At 39.2% G+C, this 26,202-nt stretch overlaps 1 protein-coding gene across 2 annotated transcripts in view; it reads right to left on the reverse strand.

The window, feature by feature from the left end:
• The window catches only part of drc1 (dynein regulatory complex subunit 1 homolog (Chlamydomonas)), a 64,304-nt gene that overhangs the window by 28,692 nt on the left and 9,410 nt on the right, over positions 1–26,202 (reverse strand). Inside the window, exons 3-6 of one of the 2 annotated variants that reach the window (XM_039748309.1) lie at positions 24,811–24,989; positions 12,451–12,588; positions 8,891–8,977; positions 7,707–7,829 (exon numbers count right to left, since the gene is read on the reverse strand). In XM_039748309.1, the coding sequence (XP_039604243.1) occupies positions 7,707–7,829; positions 8,891–8,977; positions 12,451–12,588; positions 24,811–24,989 (527 nt within the window). Of the gene's footprint in view, positions 1–7,706; positions 7,830–8,890; positions 8,978–12,450; positions 12,589–24,810; positions 24,995–26,202 lie in introns of both variants that reach the window. The other variant, XM_039748308.1, reaches the window with a different exon arrangement.

Here is a 26,202-nt window from a genome sequence, read left to right on the forward strand (position 1 = left end):
AAGTTTTAGGTAAAGGACTGGAGAAGATCCTGCTGTCTACAATATCTTGAAATCAAACCAGATTTACAAAATCTTGGCATTTACTGTAGTTTCAAATGTTAGTACCTAGCCCAGCTACGTAAATTATAAACTTCCAATCAGAGCCACTGAAGGGATGACCACCAGTAGTTGATATCTGTGGAGAGCGCAGGGGCTGCTGGGCATAAGACCAGCCAACATGAGCTTTGAAAAGGAAGGCTGGCTAGTCAGGGAAAAAAGTCAGAGGTCTGGAGTTTGTGTCTGTGTTCACCTGTCTGTTTTACCGTCAGTATCATTTGCCTTTGGACTATCACTTGCCCTGGATCACTGTGCTCGTATGAATGTATAGACTGCTTTGTTTCTGCCTGTTGTGTAAGTACTGTGTTGGATTGGTTTTTGTTCTTTGTTGGAGGGAGCACACCCAATCTCATCATCCCTCAACACATCAGGATTACCGGTAGGATCATTTTACCTTACTTACAGCAAGCTGCCCTCTGGATTGTCTCTTCTGCCTCATTTCCACATCTTCAGTTGTCATTTCATGCGAACAGTGCATTGGACTTTGTGTTTATTGTACATGTTGTTGTTTAAGATTTTCATTGTATGTGTGACTGCCAGCAAGGAACTGAGAGAGGGATTGTTTTGTTTCTTGTTTAGTTAATTGTTACTGCTGTTATTCATTAATTTAATTTATTCAATTTAATTATTGTTTAATCCATTTGTCAGTGTCTCTGTGTTTGAGTAGTGTGAGTCAGGTTCAGGCTAAGGCAGCGGTGTGAATCTTAGCAGCACTGCAGCCGCTATAAGTGGTGTCACACACGTGCGCATGGGAACCAGCTGAAGAGCCTAAACACTAGTAATTCTACGCCAGGCCAGGGGGTGGCGGAGTGTACTGACTATCTCTCTCAGTCCCTTGCAGAACTTTTCCGGGAAATCCCGCCTGTTGCCGGCCCAAAGGATGACGTCACTTCTGGGCGCAAGGACACCACTCCCAGTTCTGGCATAGATGACGTCACTTCCCTTCCAGCCCTTTAAAACTGCCATCTTGCCTCAGTATAGGCAGTTCTGTTCTGGACTCCGAACTAAGCACATCATGCTATTTACAACTACTTTTGCAGCCGATTCAATTATACGGGTGGCTGCCCCAAATCTTTATGATGTCTCTGACTCATTCTTATCACAGTGGATTGTTTAACATACTTTCCTACAGTATCCAGAGGTTTTGCTTGCTTTAGACATAGAAAACGCTTAAGATAAGAGTGGAATGGAGTTATCTATTTACTGCACTGTGCAAACTAATCCAGAAGCATCATTTCATATAAATGATCTAAATGCTGACTATTTTAGACTTGAATGTGGAACGAGTTAGTGTTTCCCATTATCTTTAGTACAGGGGTCCTCAGGTTACGACACAGTTCCGTTACTACAACAGTGATGTAACCCGAATTTTGGTGTAAGTCGAAACACACTCTAGCCTAAGTAACTTACCTATCTTAACACATTTGCAAAATCATAATTCAGAACATAAAAACACAAAATCTAAGCCTCAGAAAAAGGAAAAGGACATAAATATACTGTACTGTAGTAACAGAAAAAATGAGTGTAAAAAAATCCTTACCTTTTATTCCTTCTCATGTCTCAATTTTTTTAAGTTTTTATGGGAGTGAGCATTGTAAACTCGAAACGTTGTATGTCTAAACATTGTAACCCGAGGACCTCCTGTACTTTGTGAGGTTGTTATTAAACATCTAGCTATTCATGCTTTAAATGCATTCAGTGTAAAAGGGTTCATTAAGGATGGACTTGAATACAAATTATCTCTGTACAATGATGTAGTATTTGTATGCCACAGACCCAATCTCATCACTACCATTCAAAGTAAATCTGTGAATTTCATGAGATATCTGGATTTGAAATCAATATGAAAAAGAGTGTTCTCTTCCAAGTGCATGTTCTCTTAAGCCTGATTAAACTTAAGTGTAAATTTTACTTGTGTGCTAATACGTAAAAAACACTTTAAATGACCAGAACACAACAAAGAGCAAAATATACCAATGTAACACATACAAAGGCTTGCTACATTCCAATTAAAATTTAGCAAACCTATTTTTTACTTTCTGGATTGACATAAATGACCTTAAACTGGTAAATAACAGCTTACTTAACAAAGCAGAAGCCCAGTTAAAAGCAGAGGATGGTGATGATGAGCTTGGTTAACATTGTCTACAGGACTTAAACTTGAGGAGCACTGATTTAAGCATTTTATTACTAAATACCACACAAATTAACATAAAAGCTGCTTGCTTTCACATTCACTAGCATTTGCAATTGTATCTGTACTGCTCATCATCAATTGTCAGTGTAAGCACACTTTTCTGGATGCAAAATTAGGAAAAAAATAAAAAGCCAGTCAATTAAACAGTTGCAACAAATAGATGATTCATAAAGCTAGTTAGAAGTAAATAAAAATGCTGCCAATGTGATACCTCAGGACTGAACCTGAGAATCACTGATCTACCTTCAGGTGGTACATAAGCATGTAATATACCTTATATGTAATACGCAGTAAAACCTTGATTATCCATCAGGGGTCTTGACTGAGGCCGTGGTGGAAAAGAGAAAAGACAGATAACAGAATAGCTACTTAAAATGATATACAGTAGATTAGTTTAGCGAATAGTCATGTTTATTTACAAAACAAAGCTATATTAACAAAATATAATATAGTATTAACAAAATTAATTAATTCATGCAATATTGCAACGACCAACGTAATGAATAAATACATCTCAGAAATACTAGAGTTTTCTACATTTTACCTGAAGTCTTCATCCCATACCAAACAGTGCCCTGTCTTATCTGGGTTACAGAGCACACCTCCAAAGCAATAAAAGAAAGCTTTCCCTACCAGTCAGTTTACCTCCTGTTTATTGTCTCTTGACTCCCTACTCAAAACTTCCTATCATCACACCTTTCTTTTTCTCTCAACTTCTCCTGCCACTCATCTCCTAAGAGGCGTGTCTGCCCCTCACAGAACAGAAGCCCTTCAGCCAGTCCTATCATTTACACAGCATTCATTCCACCCTTTCTACTTCCATACAGCTCATCACAAGCTGCCTGTTCCAAAACATAATGGATTTAAAAAAAAAAAATTATCATACAGGAGAACATTAATTGACACGTTTTTCAATTTTGTCAGCATGACGCTTTATATCGGTCATTGTTGTTTTTCCTACTCTTTAATTTGAAGCAATACTTCAAGCACTTTCGCTTTTTCATACATGTTTAATAATTAAAAATTTTTTTTTGTGACAATTCCAACACCACACACATAAATTTATCAGCCATTACAATGTATAGTAGATTAATTATAACAAAAGAGAAAAGCTTCAAAACGTTATTAAAACTGAAGGTACGTAACTGACACTGTGAATTCAAAATGTGGCATGACATGTGGTGCTGGTGAAGAATACTATGCGCTAGCAAAATGGAGAGTTGATCCAATGTGCAGAGCTCACATGGCAGTAGTAGTAGTACAGTAATAGGTAGGTGATAGCATGTGCAATATTTTTTTTTTGGGGTGGGGGGCCTGATGGATATTTGAGGTTTTACTGTACGTAACATATTTTACACTAGTGTTGCGAAAAGTGAGAATCAACACCTTGTGGAATCCATCAAGGCTCTCGAGCCATACCCAAACCCAGATCAGCACCAAGCAGAATAAGGTATAAAAAGGGTGTTTTACTATAAAAGGTAGATGTTGACACTAGGACAACACAAAGTACAATATAATAAAACCTAATGGCCCACTGGGCTTACCTATACTGCAGAGGTCCCAGACTATCACATGAGGTGACCGGATTACTTTTCCCCACAAGTGCAAAATACACTGCTTCCTTACCTCCCTTAAATACCACACGCTCTTACACAATGGTCTCTCTTTCTCCCACCAGGTGAGCCCTTTGCCCCAACTCCCTTCCAAACTCACTTGCTGGATTAGAATTGGCAAGCTTTATAGCCACAGTCTTTTTGGGGACACAATTGCTGTGTTGCTCAGGACAAACTCCTAGATCTCACATCAGTGGTAAAGCACAAAATGGTTTTACCTCCTGTGTGACCAGCTGGGGTACATAAATAATATGAAGTGCCCACATATCACCCTCTATCAAACCAAATTTGTTGGCATCCTGTAACATACAACCGCCCACCCCAATTTACTTATTTCCCTATATCCATATGCTATTCAGCTATTATCAAGACATTATGTCTTCCTGGTACTCTCCTGCTAGTTACCACATGACTAACTATCTGACATGCTTTTATAATGGCATGGGTCACATGAATCACCATGTCTTTAATATAACTAAGGTTCTGCCAAATTATTTACAGCAGAAGGAAAGATAAGGATTTCTAATAATACACAATAAAAGAGGCTCATTCTTTTATTTCCCATGTATACTTCAGAAAAGTCAGAACATATAGTGGCTCTTAATTTAAAAACATTGTTACCAAAGTGAAATTGATTCAGGTTTAGTTTACAGGGTAAGCTGTAACTTCCAGCTGAGTCCACTGATGGGTATAGTCTTTAGAGATCTACCCTGCCTCTGCAACTACAAAACTCAAGTGGATAATATAAGTGTTTGCATGTACTTCTACATTACCGTAAAAGCCATTCAGCCATACCTCAAATTTAACCTTAGGTATAACAATATTATCTGGAAAAACTGTGTTTTTGCATTCAAGTCATGAAAGAAGAACCTAAAAAAAATGTGTACGTATAAATTGGAAAGAACAATGACGCTATCCTACAACAGTCTCACTATCATAAAATGTGCCCAGGAGATCATTGAATTGCTCTGGATTGCTTGGACCCTACATCCTGTGTTTAAATCCTCCACTAGGTCATTGCCCATGTGGAGTCTACCTGTTTTCCCCAAGTTTACATGGGCTTTTCTGATTTTCTCTCAAATACCCAAAGACAAAGCATCTCTAAATCAGCTCTGTGTGAATCTGGTTGTGTGCAGGAGTGGGCCTTGTTTTGGAATAACAGCCCACCAGGACTTGGTTAATACCAGGAACCAAAAGCAGCTGGAATAGGCAACACCCCCCCAAAGACTCTGAAGTGGATTAAGGGGGTGTGAAAATGTAATTTTATGTTATGAATTTGTTCCTGGATAACATTCTTGTCCTAAATATAAATAACAACATTTTAGGAAGTACAATGTGTATCCTTCTCCAAACTGCCATCAGTTTGACAGTAGAACTAGTCAACCGTTTTAAGTTCCTGGCAGTTCAAATCTCTGATGATTCCTTATAGGACTTCAACTCTGCAAAGTCCTAAAAAAAGGAACAGTGAAGAATCTGCTCCGTGCAAAGTCCGCTGACATATAATATGAGTACTGCACAGCTGACTGATTACACCACTGTTATAAATGATTGTGGATATTCCCCCTGGTTTGTTTTCTGCAGGAATGCTGCTTGCTTGAGTGTTGTTCTCCTCTACATTATTGCCAACTGGCCACATTTTAATTATAATATTAATGAAAATATTGTGATTTGTTTATTATAATCATTTTGGTTCATTCCATCATACTGTATCTTCAAGTAATTTTTTTGTATTAAATATACATAAATGTACAGTTTAGTAATCTATTCTTAATGCATTATTATCTCTCTATATATATATATATATAAAATCCAACATCTGTCTGTCCACTTTTCACGAGAGAAGTTCTTAAAACAGATTTAGATCAGGTTTTTTTCTATAATTTATTTGAACATTCTGGTTGATTTTTGCGACTTCTAAGATTGTGCCAAGTATTATAGTTCGGTTGCGGCACTGATTTATTGGTGCGAATCCGAGAGACAGGCTGTGGGCAGAGGGGAGGGGGAGGCAGGACCTCAGCACTAGGGAGCCAGGTGGGGCCATCCTCACTCACACACCAGCTACTGTTCAAATTGCTCTACTTCTTGCCATGTGTTAGAGCGTACTTTGTCTCTGCTTATCTAGTGAAACCTGTTTGATCAGCAGACATTATCATCTACAGATTCTTAAAGAGTAACATTTGACGTTTTTCAAAGAGAGAGAGAGAGAGAGAGAGAGAGAGAGAGAGAGAGAGAGAGAGAGAGAGAGAGAGAGAGAGAGAGAGATCACAGCTACGTGTGTTTTAGAGAGTACCTGATCATTGGCAGAGATATCACAGCCACATGCTCTTCTCCCCACATGGGGGACGCTCTCCCATCAGAGCTGAACATGACCAGATACAGTGGCGTTTCACGTTAGCGCATACCTACCTTCCACTTGGCCAGAGATACCTTGCCAACTTTTTTACATTTTTGGCAAAGAGATCACAGCTATATTCTCACCTCTGATAGCAAAACCAAAAATACTGTATAACAAGAGGCCTCAGAAATGAAAGTTATCAATACAAATTATTAAATTTTTTCAATTGATTTTTAAAGTTTGCCCTGTTTCACTACTATGCGGCAGGAGCCATGGGGGCAGCTAGTTTTATATAAGTGTAAGAGCTCTGAGCATGTACTCAATGATAAGCACTTTACCAAAATCAATTACCATCTCCAGTTTGGCAGAAGACATCAAAATAGCATCAGGATTCAAACAAACTGATCAAATGTTTCGACAGTACAGGAACAAATTTAAAACAAAAATAAGCACTTGTTTCTTTTCAGCCACCTATTTTTGCACTGCATGCATTGCGCATTTTCCCTCGTGATAGGTAATTATAATTATTAACGTTGCTGTGGTTACTGTCGTCATCATATAGTTTACTGATGAGGCCACAGTTATTGCTGTTATCCCTAATATCTTTCAAAGCAACTGCTGTGAGCAAGAATTCTTGCAATTAAAAACTGAAACTAAACATGAAGTTATTGTAGAAATTAAGAAAATATTTCTGTTGATTTATGTTACAAAAACAAAATTTCCACCATAGGGTCTATGAAGCTAGCCGCTAACCCAGCACAGGATGGTGCCACCATGAAACATATTAATGTAATGATGCTTAATTGTTACTTTTATTTAACTTTCAGAAACTTTTGTGCTGTAGTCTCATGAGATTTTATGCAATCTGCCTTTTAAACCCATGTACTACTTCAGCTGTAGCACTAAAGAAACATCACATTAACTCAAGCTTTGCAGTGACCAACTTGATAAATAATCTAGATGACATAAGGATTAGTTTTTAAGACCAATAAACTGCTTTGTTCTCTTACACGTGAAAGGTCTATGCAAAAGTTTTGCTACTACTATAGAGGTTTCAGTATCATTTTTCCTTCCCTACCTAAGAACCTCTTTAAAAGACAGTGTATTTGTCTGATAAACACCCAAAGCATTTCCCCCGGTGTCAATGATTTTAATGTGGACTTGAATAATTATCATGAGAATGAAATACTTTTTAAACCCTACGCATATCAATTGCTCAGAACTTCTACTTAGTAAAAGTCTAAAATAGTAATATGTTTTTAATATATGGAAACGGAATTAGTGCAAGTATAAACAGCAATAGCCAATAGTGACCAAATTTGATGAATCTGTCTACCTAAATGTTAAGGTAATTAATTATAGAGAACACTACTTATCAGCTGAAAGTAAGGCGTTCTGCATGATGTTTTATGTGAATAAATCTAGTCTCCCTTCAAAGAGGAAGCACAGTACAACAGTCAAATACCTGAACATCAGTTTCCAACTTGATTTTAATCATGTTGTATTCTTCGGCATCCTGGACTCTAAGCTGCTGGAGCTGCTGGGCCTGGTCTTCCACTTGTTTCATCCTCATTGTCAGGTATTCCATCTAAAGCAGGAAGAAATTACAAAAGAACAACATGACATTAAAAGCACCAGTCTAAATAACCTAATAAAAACCAAATGCTTTGTTTTTTGCAAATCACTTTGTATTTGTTTTAATTTGCTATAAATCACAGCCATCAGATCATTTCTAGGAAAATTATTTTTTATTCTTACATTTTGTGCTTCCAATTTCAGTCTTATTTACAGTATGTTACAAGCATCTCTATTCCATACCTGGCCAACATCCACAAAAGTGTTTATAAATCTAAGCCTAAGATATTTTTTATGTTTCCTTAAGGGCTTTAAAGATTTATAACATAATTTTTACATTTAACGGTGATACAATTCACTTGAGATTACAGGTGATCTGGGGCTGCCCCAAGCACTCATGAAAGTGGTCCTAATCTCCTCCCAACCTGGTTGTCATAAATCAACATGTACCGAGTTGCTTGTGGAACTCTTTACTAAAGTATGTTCTGTTCACAGACAGCAGATTATGTGACTCCAAATAAAACTGCATTGGCGCAGGAATAATTTTGTGATGAACTGCCATGATGCACATATAATCAGTTTATTTCAGGAGCTTTAACACTTTAGTCCATTTCTTTTTATTCCATTTTCAATTCGATGAATAATTTTAATGATTGTGGTAACTGAACTTTAACACTTCCGTACACTGGAAACATTTATGAAAATTAAATAATAGGAAGATTTATTTACAAAATAGCACAAAAGTCTCAATACACCAATACTCAGGTACTACCATATATTTGCTTGTTTTACCTCACACTTTTAGGCCGAACATCACCACCTATTAATGAGGGAATGAAGAATTATGATTACTCCAAGAGCAATATGAAATTTTGCCATTAAAAATCTATTTTACATAATTGACAAAAGCTACACAAATTGTCATATAGTAATGAAAAAGAAACGTTTAAGAGAAGATGGAGCACAGTGACTTTTTGTAATGTAAATGAATGCTATAAAGGACAGGCAACCAAAATTTCATTTCTATTAAAGAGAAAAGATGAATTTCTGTTATGAAAATATAATTTTTCCTACTTCTTTTTCACGTCGATGCTGCATTGTCTGTTCCCATTTCTTGTAGTTGCTGTGAAGTAACTCCCTGCGCTCCAGTTCAAAGGCTTTCTGAAAAAAAAATTCAAAACCAGATTATAATGTTAACACTTCAACTAGCTTTTATTAAAAGAAAAGCATATCTACAATTTATGCTACATTTTTTATGAATTAGTTTGATCTCAGAATATGTTTGACTGGAGAAAATATTTTACAACACATTTTTTGTGTTGTGCTACTTTAACATGGCCTTTTTATAACTTCACTTTAACTTAATACTGATACTCTGTATGTTCAATTCTTCATAATAACTATTCACAGTGGCTCCAAAATCCGTACTGACCCCAACTCTCTCTTCTGTTTCTTTTCCGGTTTCTTTGTGGTGGCGGCCTGCACCACCACCTACTCAAAGCATCATGATGCTCCAACATTGATGGACTGAAAGCCAGAAGTCTACGTGACCATCATCATCAGGTCCTTCCATGAAAACCCTAAATACAAAGAGGACTGTTTAATTTATATTAGGTAGATTGCCCAGAGGGGACTGGGCGGTCTCTTGGTCTGGAACCCCTACAGATTTTATTTTTTCTCCAGCTTTTGGAGTTTTTTTGTTTTTTTCTGTCCACCCTGGCCATCGGACCTTACTTATTCTATGTTAATTAATGTTGACTTATGTTTATTTTTTATTGTGTCTTCTATTTTTCTATTCATTTTGTAAAGCACTTGGAGCTACATTTTTTTTTGTATGAAAATGTGCTATATAAATAAATGATTGATTGATTGATTGATTAGCGTGTGTACTGCATCACCTATCTACCACTGATGAGCATAAAATAGAAATTTGCTAAAGATGTACAGTAATAGAGAAGAAAATTCAAACAAAAATGATTTTGTAAATAATGAAAAGGAAAATTTGCAGTTTTTTCTTGATATACAAATACCAACATACTATATGACCTGTGGCACGCTGAATTAAAAGCCAATTAAATCATACGTTTTGGAATTCCTCCCACTGAAATGCACATATGCAGATGAACTATTTGTGTCTGACTACCATGTTTAATTAACATCATTTTTTTGTTTTAGTCTGTCACTACTGAAGCAGATGTATACTTGATGATTTGCAGAGGCATCTAAAAAAAAGTGTCCACATTGTAAGATCAAGCAAAATAAACATAGTTTAAGACAGTTATTCTCTGAATAGTTCAGCAATTTTCAAGTAAAAAAATATGTTTGCATTAGTGTACTAGTATATTTGTTAATATTTTGAAATAGTACAATGGATTCTAAAATATACGAACAATACATAATCCACATATTACTAAGGTTCAGCTTTACATGAATAAAACCAGTTTCACATTTTTATTCAAAGATCCAATCAACACAGCTCTATTTATTTGAATTTCTATAGCATCTTCCCCTCCTTGAACTGCCACCTTATTGTGGTGGAGGGGTTTGCGTGTCCCAATGATCCTAGGAGTTCTGTTGTCTGGGGCTTTATGCCCCCGGTAGGGCCACCCAAGGCAAACTGGTTCTAGGTGAGGGATGAAACAAAAAGTGGTTCAGTAGACGTTCTATGATGAATAAAATATTTGGATGGCATTTTCCCTCGCCCGGAGGCGGGTCACCAGGGCCCCCCTCTGGAGCTAGGCCTTGAGGTGGGGCTCGATGGCGAGCACCTGGTGGCCAGGCCTGCACCCACAGGGCTCGGCTGGGCACAGCCTGAAGAGGCAATGTAGGTCCCCCTTCCCATGGGCTCACCATCTATGGGAGGGGCCAAGGAGGTTGGGTGCAGTGTGAGTTGGAAGGTGGCCGAAGGCGGGGACCTTAGAGGTCCGATCCTCAGCTACAGAAGCAGGCTCTTAAAACGTGGAATGTCACCTCTCTGAAAGGGAAGGTGCCTGAGCTAGTGGGCTCCCCTATCTATGGGACTGAGGTCACAGAGGTGGTCAAAAAACTCCTTGGTGGCAGGGCCCCAGGGGTGGAAGAGATACGCCTGGAGTTCTCAAAGCTCTGGATGTTGTAGGACTGTCTTGGTTGACACGTCTCTGCAACATTGCATGGACATCGGGGACAGTGCCTCTGGATTGGCAGACCGGGGTGGTGGTCCCCCTCTTTAAGAAGGGGACTGGAGGGTGTGTTCCAAATAGAGAGAGATCACACTCCTCAGCCTCCCTGGAAAAGTCTATTCGGGGGTTCTGGAGAGAAGTGTCCGTCCGATAGTCGAACCTTGGATTCAAGAGTAACAGTGTGGTTTTTGTCCTGGTCGTGGAACAGTTGACCAGCTCTACACCCTTAGCAGGGTCCTGGAGGGTGCATGGGAGTTTGCCCAACCAGTCTATATGTGTTTTGTGGACTTGGAATAGGAGTTCGACCGTGTCCCTCGGGGAATCCTGTGGGGGGTGCTCCACGAGTATGGGGTACCGGACCCCCTGATAAGAGCTGTTCGGTCCCTGTACAACTGGTGTCAGAGTTTGGTCTGCATTGCTGGCAGTAAGTCGAACCCGTTTCCAGTGAGAGTTGGACTCCGCCAGGGCAGCCCTTTGTCACCGATTCTGTTCATAACTTTTATGGACAGCATTTCTAGGCGCAACAAGGGTATTGAGGGGGTCCAGTTTGGTGGAGTCAGGATTGGGTCACTGCTTTTTGCAGATGATGTAGTCCTGTTTGCTTCATCAGGCCGTGATCTTCAGCTCTTTCTGAATCAGTTCGCAGCTGAATGTGAAGCAGCTGGGATGGGAATCAGCACCTCCAAATCTGAGACCATGGTCCTCAGCTGGAAAAGGGTCGAGTGCCCTCTCAGGGTTGGAGGCGAGATCTTGCCCCAAGTGGAGGAGTTCAAGTATCTCGGGGTCTTGTTCACGAGTGAGGGAAGACTGGAGCGTGAGATCGACAGGCGGATCGGTGCGGCATGTGCAGTGATGTGGGCTCTGTATCTGCGGGTTCTGGTGGAAAAGGAGCTGAGCCATAAGGCAAAGCTTTCAATTAACCACACGACCTACGTTCCTACCCTCACCTATGGTCAAGAGCTATGGGTAGGGACCAAAAGAACGAGATCGCAAATACAAGCGGCTGAAATGAGTTTCCTCCGCAAGGTGTCTGGGCTTTCCCTTAAAGATAGGGTGAGAAGCTCAGTCATCCGGGAGGGGCTCAGAGTAGAGCCACTGCTCCTCCGCATCGAGAAGAGTCAGATGAGGTGGCTCGGGCATCTGATCAGGATGCCCCCTTGACGCCTCCCTGGTGAGGTGTTCTGGGCACGTCCAACCAGGAGGTGGCCCCGGGGAAGACCCAGGACACGCTGGAGGGACTATGTCTCCCGGCTGGCCTGGGAACACCTTGGGATTCTCCCAGAAGAGCTAGAAGAAGTGGCCAGGGAGAGGGAAGTCTGGGCCTGTCTGCTCAAGCTGCTGCCCCCACGACCTGACCTTGGATAAGTGGAAGAAGATGGATGGATAGATGGATGGATGAATGGATGGATGAATGGATGGATGGATAGCATCTTGGTACACTAGCTAGAAAAGCATTACACACATTAATTTACATACTTCAATTTGAGTTAATTCTTCACGATAGCATTTCATCAAGTTTTTTATCTGCTCCTCCATTCGCTCAATCATCAGGTCAACATCTTCTGCTTGTCTTTTCAAATCTTTCACATACTTATCATCCTGAACTTTCAGCTCCTGTTGATATAAAGGCAAATTACCTTAAATAAATGAATAGTAGCTAACAGTGACTTTTAAGAAAACCTTTGAATTTTTAGATGAAATATAACTATGAAGAATATAACTACCTTGCTTTTTAACTACATAAGAATTCACTTATATGTCAACAGTTCTTAATTCGTAGAACTCTGCAGCTCTTTACATAGCAGGTACTCTGCCAAGTCATATCCATTGATGGTTAGTCTCCTGCTGTTTGCAAACTAAGTAGGTATGACAATAAAAGATGAACAGATTCTACATAAAAAAAACACCTTAAAATTGTTCACATTTGTAAAGAATGCTGCATTGTAAGTTCTTCTCTTTGTCTGATAAAATCAACCCAGATACTATATGTAATCACCTCCAAGGGAATATTTTGAAGCTGTTAAATTACTGAACTTTTCAGTTTTTGTTGTACTGTTAAATGTTTTTGTAGGTTATAGCTAACCATTACAACTTTTCCTTTTACTAAAATAATGATTGAAAATCAAGTGGCGTGTTTTAGACAAAGTATGGCTTTAAACAGCAGCAGCTCGGTGCCTCGCCACATGTTTTACGTTTTCTGAGCAGAATCAATCAGAAAGTAATCTGCTGTTTCAAAAACAAGAGGGCAAAGTGCCAATCTTTATATCAAGAACAAAAGCTGACTCAATGACATATTAAAATAAGTAGTGAAATTATTGGTACAAAGCAGTCCTCTCTCACTATGCTTAGAAAGCTATACAGCTTGATTCTGTCAGAAAACATCCACTTAATGTTAAGAACATACAGTAAAATGTGTCTGCAATATTATTACTAATAAAATCAATGATCTTAAGCAGCCTCCTCTTACTGAACTGTATGACATGTCAGTTAGAAAGGCGGCCAAATTGATTCCCCTGACAGTTGTCATCTTCCTGAATCTCCAAAGTTTCAAATGTTGCCTTTCAAGCTAAGGATTTAGATTTCCAGGACTTAAGAGTGATGTAGATTTAAGAACTGTTTTATACTCAGTGCTATGAACGTTTTGAATTCTAGTGGTGGTAGGTACTTTGATGTACAATGTCACATTTTAACATTGTTTTCCACCAAGTTTTACCCACATGTTCTTATTATAACAATGAATATCATGTCTAGTCATTTGGCTTCCTTTACTACATCTATGGAATAATATTTAATGTTTGAACATTTGCAGAGCAAAAAAGTTCCCTCCAGGATACTTAGCTCTAAGGTAACCTAAATGAGGTGAGCAAGAAGTACAATCAGATCTGTGAGGAAAAATGACAGAATATCATGCCTAGATCAATTGTTAGATTGGGGATGAGCTGTTCAAATAATAAAAATCCAAATTACAAGTTCTATAATTATTCTGTTATCCACTCTGATATGAGCCAGAACCAAATTTGTAGCTGCGGGAGGGTAAGGCAGGTTCAAGCACGGGTAAAATACGTTCCGAAAGAAATCTCTCAGTTCAAAAGTTCAGTTTAAAAGGTCTGGTGAAAATTCAGCCAAACAATCCACACAAGAATAAAGAAAAAAGGTTGTTACACACATAGAATAAAAGGCAAAAACATGGGAAAAAAGTTCCTTCTATAAACGTACCTTTTCTTGTCAAACCTCAGTTGTTTCTATACTTAAAGATGCTTTTCTTCACCTTCAGTATGCTGTAAACATATGGCACTGCACGTTCAATAGAGCATGTTAACTTTCATACTATTGAGCATGTAAGGCACGGTTTAAAACCGTATGCCCTCCATGCCTTACACACGGCAAGTTAAGTCACTAACTGAGGCTAATCTATAGTCAGAAGGGCAAGAAGTAGTTAGAATATACCAATTCGTGAAGATCACAAAGAACACTTAAAAGACCCGCAAGATGAAAGAGATTGGCCACGGAGCATCTCCTGGGGACCTTAAACATGAGACTTTGTGCCAAGAGATTAACCTAGGACTGTCTCACGGGAACGTGGAACATGCGATTCTTGCAAGATACGCCCTACTTACAACCAATATCAAATAAGACCACGGGCAGCAAAACACTCAGTCGTGTAAAGGCTTTGAGCACACAGAGATCCAGATCCAGGGCTTTCAGTGCATATAAAGCGTATAAGGACAATACGTTATAAATGAAACGTCAATGACTAAGCAAAAAAGAAAGCAAATTCAGAAAATAAGGAAAGTAATTATCAGCCCGGAACAAGTGGAATTGAAAAAAAGCACATCCATTCGGGCTCAGATTTAAAAGACAGCGAGTAAAAGACAAAGCAGAACTTCAAAAAGACGTTCACAGTCATTGGTGCGATACACATGCAGAGCAGGTTAGAGATTCTGAAATCAGTGGAATTTGACAGGGTCACAATATGAAAGTAGAAAAATTAGAAAGTACAGTGATCCCTCACTATATCGCGCTTCAACTTTCGTGGCTTCACTCCATCGCGGATTTTAAATATAAGCATATCTAAATATATATCACAGTTTTTTGCTGGTTCGGATTTCTGCGGACATTGGGTCTTTTAATTTATGGTACATGCTTCCTCAGTATGTTTGCCCATTTGATTTCATACAAGGGATGCTATTGGCGGATGGCTTAGAAGCTACCCAATCAGAGCATGTATTACGTATTAACTAAAACTCCTCAATGATATACGATATGCTTCCCGCGCGGTGCTTGATTGTTTGCTTTTCTCTGTCTCTCTCATTCTCTCGGACATTCTCTGCGCCTGACGAAGGGGGTGTTAGCAGAGGGGCTGTTTGCACAGCAGCAGTTTGCCTAGAGGATACGGATGCTCCTCTAAAAAATGCCGCTTTATCGCGGTGCTTCGGCATACTTAAAAGCCCAAAAGCACGTATTGATTTTTTGATTGTTTGCTTTTCTCTCGCACTCTCTCTCTCTCTCTTTGACATTCTCTGCTCCTGACACACATTCCTTTGAAGAGAAGATATATTTGCATTCTTTTAATTGTGAGAAAGAACTGTCATCTCTGTCTTGTCATGGAGCACAGTTTAAACTTTTGACTAAAGGGTGTTATTTCATGTCTAGAGGGCTCTAATAATGTTAACAGTGTGGGAGAGTTTATAAGGGCTTAAAATATATAAAAATAACCATACAAACATATGGTTTCTACTTCGCGGATTTTCATCTATTGCAGGGGGTTCTGGAACGCAACCCCCACGATCAAGGAGGGATTACTGTATATAAAAAAAGAACATAAAGATCGCAGTAACACAAACAAATGGAAATTATTACTCAAAAAAGGGAAAATAATCACCACAGTCCAGGTGTCATTGGAAAAAAAAAAAAGCAGGACAAAGCGAGGTAAGAAATAAAAGACAGAGTAGAAAACAAAGCAAAACATCATAAAGAGGTTAAAAAACAAGGGGGCATATGCAAACATATGCAGAGCAGGTTAGAGATAATGAAAACTGGAATTCAAAAGACTCCAAAAAACGTAGGCGAAACACATGCAGAGCAAGATACAGAATATGAAAGCAGAAAAAGACGACAGTGTCAAAACAAGATGATCACCTTCCTCTTCTGTCGGAGGAGCTGCGTAAACTCCGCATTTCAGTGGCGCCACTTTCTGAGGTGCGCAGAGCGAGGACTGGCCAGATCTCTGTTGGTGGACACAACTTTTATTGGTCTGGTCGGTCTGATTGCCGTCATACTCAGGGAGTAGCTGTTGCTGTAGCGGATTGGTTTCTTCCGATGGTGTCCGATGTCATTCCTTTCAACGAGCGTATTATGGGACTCAGATTACGGCACTCCCTGGTTGCCTTGTCTGTTGTCTCAGTGTATGCTCTGACTGCAGTGAGTAATTAGTAGGGAGACATTTTGTTTGCAGCTTTGCTCGGTGGTTGATGGGTGCCCACGAGGTGATACTCCTCTGATCATGGGCAACTTCGATGCAGCCACTGGCACTGACAGGGCTGGCTATGAGGATTGTCTCGGTCCCCATGAGTCTGGTGACGATGGTGAAAGTGGCTCCATGTTCCTTGACTTTACAAAAGGTCAGGGGCTGCGAATTGTTGGATCCTGGTTCCAGCACCCTGAATCGCATCGTTGGACTTGGTACTCCAATGCTGGTGGTGCGGTGAAAGAGATCGATCACATCCTCGTGGGCAAATGCTGGAGACTCTTGCAAAACTGCAGGGTCTACAGAAGTGCCCAGTTTGTGAATTCTGACTATAGACTTGTTGTTGCTACTCTTAGGATCCAGCTTAGGTCCAGTAGGTTACCAGGAAAATGAGCCTGGGCTTGGCCAGACTCCAAGACCCGGCTGTTTCTAATGAGTTTGCATGCAGATTGTGTATGAGGAACTTTCAGATTTGGGTACAACTGCCAATCCTAATGTGATGTGGGAGACCTTCCATGACAAGACCCTGAAGGTTACTGAGGGTTGTGTTGGTGTTACCGGTGTTCCCAGAAGGAGGTGGTTCATCTTGCAGGGCACCCTGGATATCATCGAGAGGAATCGCAGCGCACGGCTCAATGGCAACTCTAGTCTGTACCAGGAACTGAGAAGGACGGCTGCGAGCGCTCTGAGGGCAGATAAAGAGGCATTTGTTAGAGGAATCTGTGAGCAAGTGACACACCATCTGTGGGCTAGTGGAATCAGAGGAATCAAAGCATTACACACATCTGAATTTGTTCCTCGGAGAGTCGCAGTCAGGGCAGCTGTTGGAACAGTCCTTACGTATGACACTGCAATTGTGGCCCGCTGGGCTGGCTACTTTGAGCAGCTGTTCAAAGTTGATCCTTCAGCTAGGACGTTGGATATCTCTGGGTCCAGGGTTCTTGAGGCTGATCCTCCAATTAGCTGTGAACCATCCAGTCTCACTCAGATTGCACAGGTGGTGAACCAGCTGAGGAGGGAAAGGCTGCAGGGATCTGTGGTACCCGAGGTGAAAGTCTCCAGGCTGGTGGTACGGCTGTCCTCCTGGCATTGCAAGCAATCTTTGCTTCCATTTGGGAGACTGGCATCATCCCAGCTGACTGGAAAATGGGACTTGATCTGGAAAGGGAAGGGTGATCGCCTGGATTGCAGCAACTACAGGGGGATAACACTGCTCATTGTGCCAGGTAAGGTCCTTGCTAGGGTCGTCCTCAATAGGATCTGTGATCACTTGTTCACCTACCAGCAACCGGAACAGTCTGGTTTTACACCTAAGAAGTCTACCATCGACTGCATCCTGGCACTGAGGGTTCTCAAAGAGCACAAACGCATATATCAGCAGAGTTTCTTTGTAGCCTTTGTCGATTTTCACAAATCGTTCGACTCAGTTGATCGAGCTGCCCTGTGGGACATCCTGAGGGTTCGTGGAATCCCTTCAAGGTTGCTGGATATCACGGCTGGCCTGTACACTTGTACTGTGAGTGCTGTGCAGAGTGGAGACAGGACCTCTGCGTTTTCTCCCAGTTGATTCTGGGGTTCGTCAGGGGTGTGTTCTTGCTCCTACTCTGTTCAATGTTTGTATGGACTGGGTGTTGGGCAAGGTCGTGGGGTCCAGTGGCTATGGGGCATCCGTTGGTGAAGAAAGATTCTTGACTTTGCTGATGATGCTGTGATCTTCGTGGTGTCAATGGAGGCTCTGATCGGGGCGCTCAAAAGACTGAGTAAGTCTGAGTGTCTGGGCTTGCGAGTGTCCTGGATAAAAACCAAGATCCAGGCCTTTAATGACCTCTTGGTTACAGCCATCAGCAGTGTGTCTGTTTGCGGAGAGTGTGTTGACCTTGTTGAGAGGTTTACTTACCTTGGCAGTGACATTTGTGTCTCTGGTGACTCTTCCTGTGAAGTCAGTAGACGGACTGGGAGAGCATGGGGGGTCATGAGGTTGCTGGAAAGGGGTGTGTGGGGCTCCTGATAGCTATGCAATAGGACGAAGGTCCAAGTCTTTAGAGTGCTTCCTGTCTTACTATATGGTTGTGAGACATGGATGCTATCCAGTGACCTGAGACGAAGACTGGACTCCTTTGGTACTGTGTCTCTCCGGAAAATCCTTGGGTACCGTTGGTTTGACTCTGTGTCAAATGAGCGGTTGCTCATGGAGTTCCAAATGAGGCACATTACCTGCATTGTGAGGGAGTGTCAGTTACAGCACTACGGCCATGTGGCATTTTTCCCCAAGGGTGATCCGGCTCATAAGATCCTCATTGTTGGGGACCTAAGTGGCTAGACCAGGCCAAGGGGTCACCCATGTAACAGCTGGTTGCGGCAGATAGAGGGTCATTTCTGGAGGGTAGGACTGAACCTGCCTGGGGGGTGCCAACCGGGATCCTGAGCTGTTTCGACATGTAGTGGGTGCGGCAACACACTGTACCAGTGCATGCTCCCCAACTTGACTTAACTTGTCAAAACAAAGAAAGTAAACATCACATTAGCACAAAAAAAGAGAAATTATTACTCTGAGAAATAATGAAAAGAAGAATAGAGATCGAATATATGGACATAGGTGATATGTCAGAAGTATGTAAATATTGTAAGGCTCTGAATTTCAAAAACGGGGTTTACCTCAAATGCATTTACTGGTAACTTTGCAAAAAAAAAATTATTAACTGCTGAAGATGTAGATCGTTTTGTCTGTGCTGAAATTTCAAACAGAGAAACCTATCCTTAATTATAGTACAAAGTCATTAAACACATCTCACTGACCTCATTTAAAAGATTCAGCATATTGGGACTCGAAAGGTAAAAGTGAAACTAAGGAAATAGAAACAATGCAAAGAAAAAAAATATCTTAAAAGTGTGAATCCGGAAAACCAAACATGGTTGTTGGCGAGCGAAGTGAACAGGGAGGGAAGCCCCCTAGTTTCTTAGAAAGTGAAGACATTATTGTGATTTTGTTAATTTGGAATATTAAAAGACATTAGCAAGAAAGTTTTACAAAAATCTAACGCGGAAGATGGCAAGGCATTACCTACACTGTGCTTAATTTGTGGATGTTTATTGACCTCTGTATGCATAGTGCTTATGCATTTCTGAACAAATATGCTTCAAATCTAATTTTTCAGCAAGACAATACAAGGTGAGTAGGTACCTGCTCAGCAACAGTACCCTAACCCTTCATTAATTTCAGTACCTAAAACAGTACTAGCTAGTAACGATGATGATACAGGCTGTTTTTAAAGACCCTATCAATGTATTTCAGCACTTCACTACTACGTGATGTTAGGCAATCATGGGAACAAGATCTTTCAATAAGAATATCACATTGGGAACAGATTTCAATCATCCAGAAAATACATGGCAGAATTTGGCACAAAATTGTCCACATACACCAAACTCATCTATTTTAAGCATGGTTAAAGAAAGGCAATAATTAAGAAATACTGCATCAAAAAGTGTTTAGAGTTTTTTTGGTAAGGAAGACAGACATTTCAAGGTAAGGCAGTTATTCTCACTAATTATGGCAATGTGTTCATTAACAAATGCAAGTAAGAATTTCACTGTTTTCTATACAGAGGCAATAACAACCATATAAACCCATAAAAATATAGGCATCTAAAATTTGTTAAGGAAAACATCCAAACTATAAATAACATCATCAAATAATTCACTTTTTCATGTATTTTGGGAATTCTTCCTATTCAAACAATTTTGAGGAAAAATATTTACATATTTGTTGGATTGTGCTTGATTACAATTACATCTAAGATTTAGCATCCTTATTTGAATTAACACCAGACAGGACAGAATTATCTAAAGAAAAAACTGTTACAATGTCCTAAACTACACTTTTTTTTTTTTTTACTTATTTCAATTCACTAGAAGCATCCCTATCCACCCTCAATAACTCAATGAGAAAATGACAAATTATGTAAAATGGTGCTGGTGGTGTTTAACTGTATGGGTTGGATATGGTACTTGCTACATAATGTGTTGCTTTGTGAACAGTGGTTCAAGTTAGGACTGGGTAATGACAGGCAGTAGGAACTAACTATTTTTAAAAATTTGCATCAGTAGCTTTATAATTCGCAATACTTTGAGCATTTGAATGAACCTGTTTTACTTTATATATTTTATCCACAGCACTCATCCATTTGCTTTACTTTTAATAACGGAAAATAAGATTAATTTCTCATACCCCATCACTGTGGTTCTACAAATGAAGTCTCACTCAGCGCCAACGATATCCATGTTTTCCACATTTACTATCTACAGTTTGTTCTTGCCTTCAGTGTGTAATGGCAAGTAGTTTGACATCAGAAGGGATCAGGAGATGACTCGTATCCAAAAACAAAGCAAAGGGTCATTACCAAAAAAATAAAACAAACGTGTGGGTAATCCAAAATGAGAAACAAAAATCAAAGTCAAAAGATTGTAACCCAAAACAGTTTGTAAGCAGAAGATGTAAACTAAAGCACTAGAGAGAAAGTTGGGGAGAATACCCACAATATTGTACAAAAGTGTAACACAGATGGTGGCATTTTAAATACAGTTGCGCCAATGAAATCACAACTGGCTGTTGTGTTGTTGCAAGGGACCCCCAAGATGCTGGCACCCATCAGAAAACAAAATGAGGCAATGGGGAAATGATAAAATAAAATAAGTCCCAGACCGTAATGTACAAGGAAATCAAAGTAATAATGAATTCTCTAAGGTTCAAAACCCAATAAAATATTAACACATTACACAGCAAATTCATTAAGTGAAAAAAAAAAAAATAATAATAAAATGAATGAATGTCCTTTACTTTGTGTTTATATAATATAGCACCTTTCACATAGCACTAGTAAAATTGCAATTCAAAATTGAAAGTACACCTGAAAGTCACTTTAAGAAGCTTCTTATAGTGATCTTTAGTGATCTTTATCATTGGTGTGCTTATTTATTCTTTATTTCTAGGCTAGCTTTCACTGAATTATTTTTATTTTTAGACGGTTAACCTTTTTAATTCATGTATAGTATTTATGTCTCTTGTTTGGTATTATTATCATTTAGAATTATAAATCTAGTGACAAAATAATGTCAAAAAAACAGACATCTGAACCATTTTCATTCAATCAAAAACAAAAGTAAAAGAAAAAAAAAAGTTCTTACATTAATAACGAAATGATTTACCCTGGAATTTATCTTAATAAACGTATTTATCAAGTTTTGTTAATCAAAAGTAAGATCAACAGCATATGTATATTTGTGGAAAACACAGATGATTTAGAGGAAAATCAGATTTAAAGAAATAAACCTTAGCAATTCATCTGCAAGCAGTCCTAACACTAGGATTTAAAATAATTGGTCAATTAAATAACTGAGTATAAAATGGCACAGGGCGGCACGGTGGCGCAGTGGTAGCACTGCTGCCTTGCAGTTAGGAGACCCGAGGTCGCTTCCCAGGTCCTTCCTGCGTGGAGTTTGCATGTTCTCCCCGTGTCTGCGTGGGTTTCCTCCGGGCGCTCCGGTTTCCTCCCACAGTCCAAAGACATGCTGGTTAGGGACCTCATGCATAACGCGTAGAATTCACACGAAAACATGGTGTACAGACAGAAGTTGAAATGTGTGTTTGCACAAACAAATTCAGATGCAGAAAACCGTGCGTAAGCCAACTTCCACGCACTTCTGCTACATAAATCCCTGTCTGCAAGAAATGTAACGCTTGTACACAACTGCCGCCCCTCCCAGACTCCTCCTAGAATTACACCTCTTTGAATAAGAAAATCAATATAAATATTCCCTTAAGTTCAGCGTTCTGTGAAAAGACAATGGCAAAATAATGGGGAAAAAAGAAGAATATCTGCGAATGCCAAGAGGAGACAGGGAAAAGTACTATTTGTTGGTTTATGCAGTTGTATAAACAACAAAAGGAAGTTGATCGAAAGTTCAAGTTCAGAAAGTCACACAGTGCATAAAAAAGGAGCTGTCAGATATCAAAACTGCAGTGAAGAGGAGAATTGTAGCCCACCATCTGAGTGTCATATGGAAGCTTATTAGGGTAAAGAGAAAAGAAAAAATAGTTTATTTTGTCATTATAGTAGAATGTCATAAACTTAATCTTAAAATCTTTTAATTTACTAGTTTCTCAAATCCCATCGTAACTAAAGTAGCATGTTAAATGCTTCGTATTCTGTGGGTGTGAATTACTACTTTCTTCTTAAATGGGCTTTCTCTTATGCCGACAGGACACAGAATACATTACATTCATGATATTACAGCTCTCTGAACAATACTAAGATGTATACTTGATATCATTTTCATGATGAAATGAATTAAAGCATGTATTAAACATACAGCCACAGTGGCAAAATGTTAGCGACGAGCTGGTGCCCCATCCAGAGATTGTTCCTGCCTCTTGCAAGATGCTTACTGCACCATGCACAACCCTTGATGAAATCATTTTTATAGCAGTACTGTCTCTTTCAAACATACTAACCCCCAATTCCTGTCCTTCATTTTCTTTCTCCAAGTAACCAATCGCCACACAATCAGCTTTTTAATAAATGTCAAGCCTTCTGTAAGTTTTGAATGCTGATTCTTCAGAACTTTTAAGGAACATTGAAATATATTTGTGGTACATGTTTAATTATTCCATCCATCTATCCATCCAGGGTCACGTCAGTCTCAGGAAGCATACAGAGTGAGTCAGGACCAATCCCTGAACAGGGCTCCAGTTCGTCACTACCGCTACCTCCACATATTTAATAACAAATGAAGTTAAATATTTATCTGTATAATGTAATATATATATACTTTACTGCATTTCATCTGAAAAATTATATCAAGAGCTCAAAGAACATAGCGCCTGGAAATCTAAATCGACTTAGAAGCCAGTCGTCATCACCTGTAAATATGCACTCTCTTCTATTGAATTCCTTTATTGTTTTTGTATGGTACAATGAGATTCAATACACAAATCCTCCATTAACTTTTTTTCCTATAAAATGGTAAAATAAAAACAACAAAAATGACAACAATAATAATAAGATAAAAAACAATGAAAAATACATAATATGAAAGCATAAGTGGCTCAGGTTGTGCAATATTACAACTGTAATGCAAGTTTACAGTGAGGTAATTGTACTTATAAGTACAAACGATTCTACTGGCAGCACTTGATGAACTGACTGAGTGCATTTACTGTACATCTCTTGGGAAGAAACTGTTTCTGAACCGCGAGGTTCGTGCAGGAAAGGATCTGAAGCGTCTGCCGAATGGGAGAAGTTCAAATAGTCAGTGCACATGGCTCAGGCAGCGTGTGCTAGAAGCTGTACCACAACAATTCTCTCCGCTCTTGACACAATCTGCGGTAGAGCTTTCCGATCAGCTGCTGTAGAGCTGTGATTCCACACTCAGATACAGTGAGTTAAAATGTTCAGTGGTGCACTGACAGTAACAACGCTAAAACAGCTACAGTATTTGGAATAGTTTGGCCATTCCATGCACCATTATATGGTTACAGGTTGATTACAATCAGATGCCTTAAACTAAAAAACGATATGCGGTTAATGTCAGTGTATTTGCATCGGGATGTCAATCTAAAAAATAAAGGGAAGCCACCCAGGAACAGCAGCACTGCTTTGCAAACAACAGTAGCCTTCTGCAGCCTAGACTCACTTGGAGGATGAGGCAGAAACTTCAGAGATGAGCAAAGACATTGTAAAAATATAAATCTTATAAAACAAGAATCAACAGAGCTTTGGGAGAAGTCAAAAATATGCCTCTGAAAACAAAGTTAGGAGCCGTTACATAAATGACTTAACCAACAATACAAGGTCTAGGCAAACCAAAGTCAAAGGAAAAGAAGATGTTTCAGAACTATATTTTAAAAAAATCACAGGGAATGAAAGAACTATAGGTCAAGGAGAAAATTTATTGACCGAGTCCCCAAAGACTGCAGTACTAATCACTGCACTATTGTGCTGCAGCAAGAGAAAGCCATACTTTATAAAATGTATAATTAATTAGTCTGCCCTATACTGTTCAATATATTTTACTTTATATGCCAGATCCTGTTTAATCTGCTTCATTTAAATAAAGAATTTTAAAGAGGTATGCCATGAGAATATTTTTTACTATACTTAGCAGATATTGTGCAATATGTTATGAATTTTTCAAAAAAATATCAGATCATTTTTAAGTTTAGGATATTATTTTCTTTTTAGTTTTTGTTTTCTAACAAATAGAACAATTTTCACCTTTTCATTTACTTTTTAATTGAATCATATCAATAAAACAAACTTTTCCATTAAAAACAAGGCAAAGCAAGTCAGGGCAACCATGCTCTCTCATACCTGTTGGAGTTCATTAATAATTTTGCTCTTCTCTTCAATAAGCTGGGCACAATGTCTTTGTTGCATATTCAAAGCATCTCTCAAGTCCTGTGGGATTTCTTTTGCCTTGGCTGAGGCCCACTTCTTCCTGATGTCCTCAAACTTTTCCAAGCTTGTTTTAGCCTCATTTTCCAGCTTCTCTGTTCTTCACAAAAATACACAGTAATGACAAATCAAGTGCAATGTATCTGTATGAGGATCTTATAATGGCACAATATAGCTTTCTCAAACATATTTAATCTCAAATCAAAAAGGAATGTTGGACCAGTCAAAGAAGTCATTTTATAATGAATATGCCTAATCACAGCAACTGAGATCATAATACCAAAAGTGAATTTTGTATAATTTCACAATTTTGGAGAGAATAAAGGAAGTAGCAGAAACAGTGGCATTTCCCATATTGTATATTAGCAAGGCATTGGATGACTCTGCCAGCGCAGCTAATACACTGATAAAGCTCACATTTTTTTTTTTTGCTACATTTGTATGTGTGAGAGATTGTGGTAGTAAAATATAAATGTCACTTCAGCCTCAAAGATAATTCTATGAACAGTTATAACTCATCGACATTTGATACCCATAGATGTTTTAAAGAACATAAGGCAGATGCAACAGTTTCCTTTTATAAAGATGAGCAGTCTGGGCTAGAGAGTGGAACTAAACGGAAGAATAAGTGAGTGATACACATGTGGGAACAGGGCATCTGCTCTCAATGAATAGAAATGAAAGTCCTTAATGGGATAATGTAAGTTCTGAAGGTGAGCAAAAAGGTGGTTTTACCCTTTTCTTCTTTTTCAGCATATGCCATATTATATCTATCTTTACTGAACAAAGACTTGATAATAACATTTTGTATATTGATGTTTGGTGTAACTTAAGTGGGGATCTATGAGATGACGGGAAAGGCTCCTCTTTTCAACTATTGCTCGCTAATGAAATTGAAATAAAACAGTAATGAAATTGTTCAACCCATTCACCTATTTTCTAAGCCAGTGGTGTTCAATTTAGAATCACAGGTTGCAACAGCCTGCATCTACATCAAGACCTAATTCCCAACCCACTTACTGTGGCATTCTTGTACATGCTCTCCCAGCAACCATTTTTTCTTCATCCGCAGTTCCTAGATAATAAAATTTTTTAATACTGACTATTGTTTCAAAACAAGTCTAGTGAACACTGTACTTCTGATTGACTTATTTCCTGCCCACGACTAATTCCACCTTTGTATCCTATATTAAGCAAATAGGTGTCTGCTCTCTGCAACTCAAACAAAATAATGGGTGTGGTGGGTGGCTAAAAAGATAGATGCTTCTTGCATATGAGTTTTTCAGTTCAGGGGATTGGTATGTTGAC

This window comes from Polypterus senegalus, chromosome 3, assembly GCF_016835505.1.
Source record: "Polypterus senegalus isolate Bchr_013 chromosome 3, ASM1683550v1, whole genome shotgun sequence".
In the NCBI taxonomy this organism is placed as follows: domain Eukaryota; kingdom Metazoa; phylum Chordata; class Cladistia; order Polypteriformes; family Polypteridae; genus Polypterus; species Polypterus senegalus.